This window comes from Cariama cristata, unplaced genomic scaffold (assembly GCF_000690535.1).
Source record: "Cariama cristata isolate BGI_N322 unplaced genomic scaffold, ASM69053v1 scaffold14708, whole genome shotgun sequence".
NCBI classification, from domain to species: Eukaryota; Metazoa; Chordata; class Aves; order Cariamiformes; family Cariamidae; genus Cariama; species Cariama cristata.
The window spans coordinates 26559-36735 of NW_009630795.1; the positions used below are offsets into that span (position 1 = coordinate 26559).

At 38.4% G+C, this 10177-nt stretch overlaps 1 protein-coding gene across 1 annotated transcript in view; it reads left to right on the forward strand.

Moving 5' to 3' along the window:
* RABGAP1 (RAB GTPase activating protein 1) overlaps positions 1 to 9783 on the forward strand; it is a 29286-nt gene extending 19503 nt beyond the window's left edge. The window contains exons 10-16 of the mRNA XM_009705711.1: positions 841 to 933; positions 1941 to 2051; positions 4840 to 4944; positions 5444 to 5527; positions 6398 to 6469; positions 7030 to 7227; positions 8034 to 9783. Of these exons, the coding sequence (XP_009704013.1) occupies positions 841 to 933; positions 1941 to 2051; positions 4840 to 4944; positions 5444 to 5527; positions 6398 to 6469; positions 7030 to 7227; positions 8034 to 8156 (786 nt within the window). The 3' untranslated portion in view covers positions 8157 to 9783. The remainder of the gene's footprint in view (positions 1 to 840; positions 934 to 1940; positions 2052 to 4839; positions 4945 to 5443; positions 5528 to 6397; positions 6470 to 7029; positions 7228 to 8033) is intronic.
* Positions 9784 to 10177: the final 394 nt, after the last annotated feature.

Consider the following 10177-nt stretch of genomic DNA (forward strand, 5'->3'; position numbering starts at 1 on the left):
ATCCTAGAGATTTAATTTAGATGCATACTAACTTGCATGTGAAACGCTCACAGTGGTCTTGGCATAGTCTGTTTTGCTAAACCATTGCGGCGTATGACAGAGTTGACAGGTGACACCAGGGAAGATGCTGGTCAGGATCTGTTACAGGTTCTCTTGTGTTCTCTGTCCCTGCCGGACTTGAACACTGTGCACAAAATACTGAATTCAACACTACCTTTCCCTCCCTTCTCACAGAAGGGGAAACTGGGACCCTGAGAGAGTCTCTTTCCTAGTATTGTGTCTGTCAGCCGAGGACAGAATTCCAGCCTTCCCAATCCCGGAGCAGCAGGGGACAGAGCATACGTGCTTCTGAGTTGTTGCTGCTTGCTGAGGCACCTAGGCAACTCTGGGACTGGACTGTTCTACTCAGCTTGAGTGACACTAGCAGAAATGTCAGCTGAGCCGGCACTTGCCCTTTCAGCATTTGCAGTCTCACGTAAAGTAAACGAAATACTTCTGCATGATGATAAATGTTACAGCTGAAAAGGCAACTGAAGAAACCGCAGCATCATGCTAGTTCAAAAATTAAGCATATCTTGTGGGTTTGGAGGCAATGTTATGCTACGCCACTGTAGTATTTGGAGCATCAAATAGCGGTGCAGCACTGAGGAAGACTCAGGTAGGATGCTCCTGTGGATGCCTTTCAGAAACTTTTCTATGTTCCACAAAAGGGGAAGAGTGAAGATACTAGCTGTGTTTTGTAGAAGGCAGGAGTTGCCTAAAGCTTGTACTATAACACTTTGTGAATTGTGTTCTTTTGTGGGTGTTCTGGGCAGGAACTAATGGGCTGCTTTAATTTAGATTAGCCAGAAGAAGCTGAAGAAATATGAAAAGGAGTATCATACCATGAGAGAGCAGCAAGCTCAACAGGAGGATCCTATAGAAAGATTTGAGGTAACGCTTACCTACTCCAGTCTGATTTAACACACAGTACCTGCAGGAAGTTCCTACTTTGACTCCTTTTTCTTTGAGCTGTCTTTGTTTTGTGACCAATTTGGATGCAACACGGCAATCGGCTACATGAACATGAAGTAAATCTCTGTTGGCAATGTTAACCAGGATGGAGTTGTTGTGAGGCCAGCTTCACGATGAAAAAAGGAATAGTATGAATTTATATTTGGGCTTATACAACTGTTTCACCAGAGCCTATTTCTAGCACTTGTGTAACACGCTGATTGCACCAAAAGCCATGAACAGAAAGAAAATGCTTAATTGATTATAACTCTGCCTTCCATTGATTATAATCCTGCCTTCACTCCTCTCCCTAATTTCAAATGATGTATGTTACAGTAAGTATATAAGTTTATAAATACTTTATTTGTGAAATAAATATATTATAGGGCTACATTTTGTATGTAAAATTATGCATATACGTAACACTAACACAGACACACATACAGAGATGAATTTATATATTTTAAGCTGAAGAGTTTTATGTAAACTATATTTAATATCTATCTGTGTGCTGGGAGTTGTAACAGCAGCAAAGAAATAGAGTGGTTTTCCCAGGATCCTCCCCTCTCCCCTGTTTCCAGCATGCAAATTCTATTTTGAGCCAAGAAAATCAGTACTTGTGGGAACCTCCTGGCAAGGTATTGGTGGTAGAACGATACCCCTACTATTGCAGTCTTCAAACACATTTCTGTACCTCAATAAGTAATAGCTGAGCAGAGTTATTTATATGTGTTTTTTTCTCAAGGCTAATATTTTATTTACTTTCTTTTGTATTTACAATATGGCTAGCTAGTTTTGTCCTCATTGAGTTTCATGTGGGCAGAGTTGTCTTTGCATACTTAAAGTATAAGGTAGGCATTTGTGCTTAGGCACGGTAAGCATTGTGTTTCATAGACGAACACCTGGGAAGACCTTTTTCTTGATTTCTTTTGTTTTGTTTCCCACAGCGTGAGAACCGGCGCCTACAAGAAGCAAACATGAGGCTTGAGCAAGAAAATGATGATCTTGCACATGAACTGGTGACCAGCAAGATTGCTCTGCGAAAAGATTTAGATAATGTAAGACATGTCTTAATGCTGTCTAGTGGAGACAAGGTACTAGGGCTAATTCCTCATTACTCCTCTCCTTGGAGAAGAGATACATGGACTATATTTTATTTAGGTGGGATTGGATTCTTCCCTCCATGTCCTTATTGCAGACTGATGATACAGAGGCCTGTGTCAGAGGTCCACAGGAAACAGGACCAGTGACTGAAATACTAATTACTCTGAAAAGCATTCAGAATAATTTGAGGGAGATGAGAGGTTCTGAGCCTGTACTTGAGTAGTTGCTTTCTTTTCTATGTATATTAAAAGGAAGTCTAGTAGGAGCTAAAGTCAAGTCTTTGAATTGTCACAGAGATAATAACATGGATGCTGTATCCTCTTTTCCTTCAACTGGTGTTCTTATGAATAAGATTTCACAGTAGATAGGCTTTTGCAAAGTGCTTAATAAGCTTGAAAGTCTGAGTCTGTCTGGCTCTCAGTGGAATCAGATTATCAGGTACCTTAGGCAACTCTGAAAATGTTACTGTGGTTTCCCTTTGACTTGTTGAAATCTGCCCATGTGAACTCATCATCCTGGGTTGTTTCCTGTATCAGTAGAGCTCCCAGGAGGAAACTTGGGGTTCGCTTTGTGTTATAGGATTATTTTTTTTTTAAGCTTGCCGTCCCATTCCCTTCTTTACATACGCATGTTTGGGCGATTTTATTAGGATATGCTTTTTTTGACAGGACATGCAGAGATAGAAAGATACTAGCGTTTGTAGTGTACATGCTAGGCTAGAACACCTTTAGTCTATCTGCTTGGGAAGATGAGGGGAAGAGTTCAAGTGCTCATGTTTTGCCATTCTTGTTCTGTACCAAGATAAGTGCATTTCTGAAATCTCAAAGGAAAATGACTTTTGAAAGTCATACAGTACAGGAGTTGACAGGCTTTAAAATGTTTCAGCTTATCAGCTTCAGAGAATTTAAGGTTTCCCACGGTCTCCTGGAAGCTTGGTGTTGGAAAAATATTCATAGTAAATGTTGATGCTAATGGGTGAATGTTGTTCTTAATGAGGTTTGGTTTATGACTTTCAGTTTTATTACATCTACTGCTCTTCAGTGTTAAAATCTGTGAATGATAGAAGTATGTTTTAGAAGCAGGGTTTTCACAGCGCATTGCTATGTTGACTTCCTGTTACCTATGCTTTTTCACTTCATTAAAGATAGCTCGTAGAAGGCTATGCAGACTGCCCATCAGTTGCACTCAGGGGGTGGACTCCAGCAAAAAATGTACTGAAGAAGCTATTAACTGTTGTTTGTGGCTGCTTGAGCCTGTATGAGGCACACTTGTGCTTTTACATTGATTTGTTTAAATAGAGAGCTGTGAGAGGAAAAAAAATTAAGCAAATTCTTTGAGATACCTCATTGGAAATACAATAGTCATGCCTTCAAACATGGTAAATGATGTTGGCAGCATTTGGGTTATCCCCCAGGAGGAGATAGGTAGGTTTGATTCTACTTTAGGACCCTGATTATTTCTTCTAATTGGATCCTGAAATGATAAGTTTCATTCTACTAGCCAGATGTCCTGAAAGAAAAGTACCAAAGGACATTGTTTAATACACCTTTTTTAATACCTTCATGCCATGTCAGAAATCTTGCAACCTAAAAGATCAAAGCAAAGCATTTGGAAATACAAGAATTTCCTTAATATCCTTTGCACTAGACCAGAAAATAGGCTTCATTTTTCTACTGTTGTTGGACTCCCCACATCCCAGTTTTCTTTAACTTCAAAACAGCTTAAAAACGATGTATAATGAAAAGATGTTCTCTTTGCCTTTACCATCTGTTTTAAAGGATCAGCAGGACTTTAAGGGACTAAAATTCACTGTTTGATTTTCTTCCTTTGAAGGGAATTGGTACAGCTACTTTCTGAAGATTTTATATATCAGTTGAGTTATTGATCTATTTTTATGTAGAATTCATACACCTATTGGGAAGTACTGCGTTGCTCAGTATAAGACAGGAAAAGGTGTCTTAACTTTGCAGAGAGAGTTTTTAGTGGTTTATAAAGAGCCTGAGATTTTTCAACAATATGTCTTTATTCTTAAACTGCAGTAAAAAGGAATTGTATGGTTTCTGGTGGGACATCTCTTTTCTTTAAGAAGGAAAGGAGAGAGGGAACTGACTCTTACATTTGCTTTGGCATCTAAGTTTTTTCATGTAGTATTTTCTGGGTGACATAATAAAGATGGTATCACATCCATTGGTAGATTTCATAGAGTTACGGGGGTTTTTTAAATGTTCTAGAGGCATTTTTCATTAATTCTGTTTGCGTTGCAAGGTTGGAAGTTTGCAAATTCAACTTAGGTCTAAGCTGGTTATAGTCTTCTATCGTTCTTGCACATTGTGAACTGTTCTGTGCCTTTTGTTGTCTTCTAAATGTATTGGTCAACTTCCAGTCTGGATGAAAAAACAAAACTTATTTCTGTTATTGGATTTCTTTGGAGTAATCCCCACTCCAGTTTTGCTAAGACTAATCACTGAATTCAAGGAGTTTTGGAGTGATGGAGTGTAGCGGTATACTTTGTTAATTTTGATTTGTTGCTGCTTTGCCATTGCAGATGGTAATTTTTAGAAAAAAAAATCAGAATAAAATTTTATTGTTATTAATAACAATGAACAGACCCTTATTAATAAGAATGAAAAGACTGCAATCTTGGCTGTGTCCTACTGTAGTCTGTGCCCATGGCTGCCAAGTAGCATTGGCACAGCAAGAAAGCCTCTCTTCAGCACTATGCTCCACTCTTTGTGTTTTCAGGCGGAAGAAAAGGCAGATGCTCTGAATAAGGAACTGCTAATGACCAAACAGAAGTTGATTGATGCAGAAGAAGAAAAGAGGCGCCTAGAAGAAGAATCAGCTCAGGTTAGGGACGTTTCTGTCACTTTCACATTTCTGTGCAGTACAGAAATTTAGGAAAAAAAAAAAAAAAAGTGAGAAGTGTGGGAAGGGCTTAATGTTCTAAGTCATGTTTGTCCCTCTTCTGTAGTGTAAAGGACGTCAGCAAAGCAGAATTCTTCACTTTCCTGCCAGGTGCTTTATAGGGTAGTGAATTTTTAACTTGAAATCACAAAGGTACAGACTGTGCTAGAGGTTGCTGCACAGAGATGCAGTATAGGACTTCAGCTGTCAGCACTTTTTATTAATACTTTCTTCTCTTAGCTAGTCAATTTTTCTAGCAATGATAGGCACCAAAGTCCAGCTTTTCCTTGTCTGCATGGAGCTGAGCTAGACCATTGTTCCCTGGTATAGAGTATAGCAGTGAGGTTAAGGAGAAGGAGGAAATAACACCTGGTTATTTTTCAGACTGTACAAATATATAAAGCCTTTACTTTTTCTTTCCCCCCCCTCCCCCCCCCTGCAGCTGAAGGAAATGTGTCGTAGGGAACTAGATAAGGCAGAGTCAGAGATCAAAAAGAACAGCTCTATTATTGGTGACTACAAACAGGTAAGTACAACTTAATGATCATGTGGTTTGCTATCAAATTGCAAGACTTTCTCAGGTATTTTAGGAGATTTCTGGAAATAAGTGTAATCTGTGCCATGCATTTGAGGAGGCATTTTAGCTATTTTAAATGGGAAGCTTGTGGTTGGTTTTGCATTTTTGCTGAGATCCTAATGCTTGGTGGTCAGTTCTTTTTGCCCCGATACAGGTATTTGTAGGTCATCAGTCACCATCATCATCAGCCTTGGTTACAGACTAACGTTGTTCAAATAGGCTCTTGTATATCAAAAGTTCACCTCATTCCAAGAAAGTGTTTTCTCCTAGCTTCCCTTCTTCAATCAAATGGTAACTGCACTTAAGAAATAAAAAAGATGTGTTTTTCCTTTTTGAAGATTTTGTTTTGGAATTCAAGCTCCTGACCATAAGGTATCAAGGGAGCAAGTTCATTATCTTTTTAGTGGGCCCATAACATTCAAAACATTAAGTCTGCATCACAGAGGTCTCAGGGAATGAACTGGTTTGGTTTGGTTGGTTTTTTTTTATTATTACTGTGGCTGTCTTGCCTGGTTCTTTTATCCCAAAGGCAACGAAAAGAGCCATGCTATTCCTAACCTTTTCTGGCTCCTTTAGCAAGGCCAAACTGCTAACAACTTCTGTTGAAACTGCACCTTTTCTTCTGGGCATAGAAGAATATGTAGAGAATGAGAATATGACAGTGAGACAATTTAATGCAACATTCCAGTTTTCCTGTCTTTCTAAGAGCCCTCGGACTATCCATGTTAATATTCCTGAGGCATTTATTTGTGCTTTAGCATTCATTTGGGAGGAAATTTACATTTATAAATGGCCTGGTAACATAATTTTGCTTGTCAGATTTGTTCCCAGCTGAGTGAGCGACTGGAAAAGCAACAAACAGCAAATAAAGCTGAAATTGAGAAAATACGGGTAAGAGACTAGATTGATCCACAGTCTACAATGTTTAAATCTCTTAGCAAAATCATAACAGCAAGCACACAGTTTATTTCATTACTAAAATGGTGGCTGAAAGACAGTTCATTAGTGACTTATGGTTTTGGAAAGAAGATTATAAGGGGGAGATCTTGGAGAAGAGGTGAATAACTGTCAGCTCTCTCCCATGCTATATTGGTTACATACTAACGTTGATGCTGGGCCATAATAACTGTTAATTTTTTTGAGGGGTCTTTTTTTGCTGGAGGAGATTTCTCTGACTGTCTTTTACCGTAAAGTAACATGTGGGCAGTACAGAGCCTGTTATTGTAGCAATACGGTGTTACCAAAAATAACAGCAGTGTTTCCAGAGCCCATAAATCTGGGGGTGGCAGGAGCTCCTGCTTGGCTGTGCTTCCCCTAAAGTTCCTGAGTTTGCAAGCCACTAGTGGTCCCCTCTTGTGTTGTGCTGCTCTTCCAGAGCAGAGGCAGGAAAAGGCTTTGATCATATCACCAGCACTTCAATGCAAGCATTCACAATCAGGTATTTACTTTAGCAAAAAGTGGATGACTGTGAGCATTGCCGGGAGTTCTTCAATAAAGAAGGCCGTGTGAAGGTTGCTAGTTCTGCCAAGGATGGTTCAGATGAGGACACAGATGAGGAGAAGGAAACGCTGAAAAACCAGCTGAGGGAAATGGAGCTTGAACTGGCCCAGACCAAGTTGCAGCTTGTGGAGGCAGAATGTAAAATACAGGTAATGCTTTGGAGGTTCATTTTGTGGTCTATATGGTATGTCTGCATTCCTAGAAAAATGTGCGTGTTGTACAGGGGTTGGAACAGATTCTGTTGGTTGAAACTGTAACCTGCTATTTCCTGCATGGGTTATTTAACCAAACATTGGGTCTGAAACTTACTGTATGCAGACAAAATAATTGAAATTGCATGAACTGTATTTACCAGCTACTACAGCTTCCAGACATCTGCGTGTCTGCAGTGCAGTACTTAGTGACTGATCTTCTGTAACTTCTTGGAAGAAATCCAAGCTCTGACAAAGTACTGAATCATGCATTTCTTTATCTTACAATCAATGTTAAATGAAGAAATAACATGTGACATATGTTAGACATGTTTCTTAAAATGTGATTGGAAAGCATTCCAGGTATTTAAGGTATTGGTGTAAAATATGACAACATTGTTCTTTTATCCTAAAACTGGTATGTCAGTGCTTCTTGTTCACAGAAAGGTAAAAATTAGTTTGTAGAAAGTCTGCTTCCTGTGGGAATAGCTCCTTCTCAGATGGGAAAGAATTAAAGGGTTTGGATGTACTGAAGAAAGCTGAGTGTTTCACTGAGGGCAATGAGACAAGTCTTGTTTTGCTTTTCAAAGCTTTTTTTTTTTTCCTTCATCAGCTTGTTGTGCTACTTTTAATTTATGTAAGACTTGTCTAACTTCTAAAGTGGCCAAGAGACTGTAGATGTGCTAGAACCTTCTAAATTTAACTCATATAACCTCGTGCTGTGAATACATAACAAATTAATGAAATTACTCTTCCGTTTGCAGGATTTGGAGCACCATTTGGGTCTGGCATTGAATGAAGTACAAGCTGCAAAGAAAACATGGTTCAACAGAACAATAAGCTCTATAAAAACAGTGACTGGAGTCCAAGGAAAAGAGACTTGTTGAAAAGCAGTTCTGGCAAACACACCTTCTTAACACAACACCTTTTGTTGCCTTCCTTGGCCAGATGTTTAATTCTGTGACATGAGAGGACCAGAATGTAAATAAAATAGAAACACAGCATGTCAGGATTTCTATAGGTCAGTGATAAAGAGGGTGGAAACACAAGAAAGGTTTTATTGCTAGACATGGGATCTTCATACTACTGATATTTAACAGGTGATGTAGCTAGATTGAAGCTCTTCAGAGAAACACTCCATTCTGCGGTCTGGCTGGAGGCTTTTCACAGACTAGGTACGAGAACTTACCAAACCCTAATTGTTAAGTTTACATATGATAGGTTTTTTTACAGTTATAACCTTTTTTAATATTTTATTTGAAAGGAAAAGTGTCACTAACAAAGTACAAAAAAAAAAAAAAAAAGAAAAAAGGAAAAAGAAAAAAAAAAACCCAAACAAGAAAAAAAGACAACTTTAGCAAGAACTACATCAGTGCCAGAAAGCAGTCCTCAGAGGCAGGATATGGAGAGTAGGAGGTGACATGTTTTGCTTTATGAATGGGGATGATTTCAGCATTCCTGTCGAGCAACCCCACTTTGTTTTAGTAGATGCAGCATCCATCTCTCTGTTTGGCATTTCTTTCTGTTACTAATCAATTCTATGCAACTCTGGGCTTTTTTGGCATGGGCTGCCAAACAAATTCACAACCTGAGGCTGGGAGACTTGTCTAAGTGCTAGACAAGAATAATCAGAATTCTTGGCAAATTTCCATTTCACTTGTGTGTCATATTGTTTGATCCACATATCAACAGCGTTAAAATCCCCAACGCCAGGACTGCTAATAAGTACTAATTATGTGGATGGTCTGACATTTAATTGAGTCTTTTTGTTTGTTTTTTGTCAGGTTTTTTGGTTTTTGTTTTGGTTTTGTTTGTTTGTTTTTACCCGGCTGTAGCAGGCCTTCTGTGAAGCTCTGAGAAAGCTTCCAGTATTTAGTTTTGCACATAGGTATGAATGGGACAAAGAAACAATAAACTGAGATATATATGAGGCAAAAATCACTGCGTGAGCGTAGCTGCAAGCATCTATAGCTATCCAACTCACTTCTCTGGTAACATGTTCAGAGGTTGTGTAGGTCATTTTTCACGCTCGAGGCAGTTGCACTAATAGGTGCTAAACGTGCTTGGATTTCTTATTCATTGGATTGTCTTGAGTTCTCACCAGAAAGCTGTAGAATGGAGTTTTGCACCTTGTAATTTTTTTAATTTATAATGGTTTGTGTTATGCTGAAGTATCTATTGCATCAGTGGATAAATTTTGTGTGCAGTGTGAGTATAAGCTGGTAACAATAAGAGGCACTGGTTTGTATATAAAGATATTTGGTTTATTTTGTATTTCTACCTTTTTCTTGTTTACTGTACTAATGCTAGCTAATGTACTCTGTAACTACGGAATAGAACATGCTATGTCCAAGCTTTTTTCCTTAACTGCATACATTATCTCTATTGTTTAATACCAAAAAAAAACCCCAACCTGTAACTCCATCAATATTAGATGCGTGGACATTGTGGTAGCATAGTTGCAGTGTGTATACTTTATGAATTGAAATATAAACTAGTAAAATTGTATAACTATTTTGTTGTTTCATTTCATTTTAACAGGAAATTAATTAAATATTTTGCAATATAAAACTAATTCTCTTCTTAAAATAGAAGCAGTAGCATCTGCAAGCTTCTCTAAGACTGAAACTATAGTCATGCCGCAAAGGGCTTTGCTAAAAAAGGCTGCATATTCTAAGTGTTGCCAACACTGCTTTATATAATAAAATCTAGGGTTTACTTTGAAAAAAAGAAGCTGCAAAAATGACCTCGTGCACCTTGAGGTTTGTGACTCAGTATTTCTCAAACATGTCCAATTTAGAACTTTTTATTTTCATGACCTTCCAAATTCTACTTGGATCTGCAAAATAAATGTAGGCTAGCTCTGCTTATCATCATCAGTAACAAATTCTGTGGGGTCAAGTGTCGT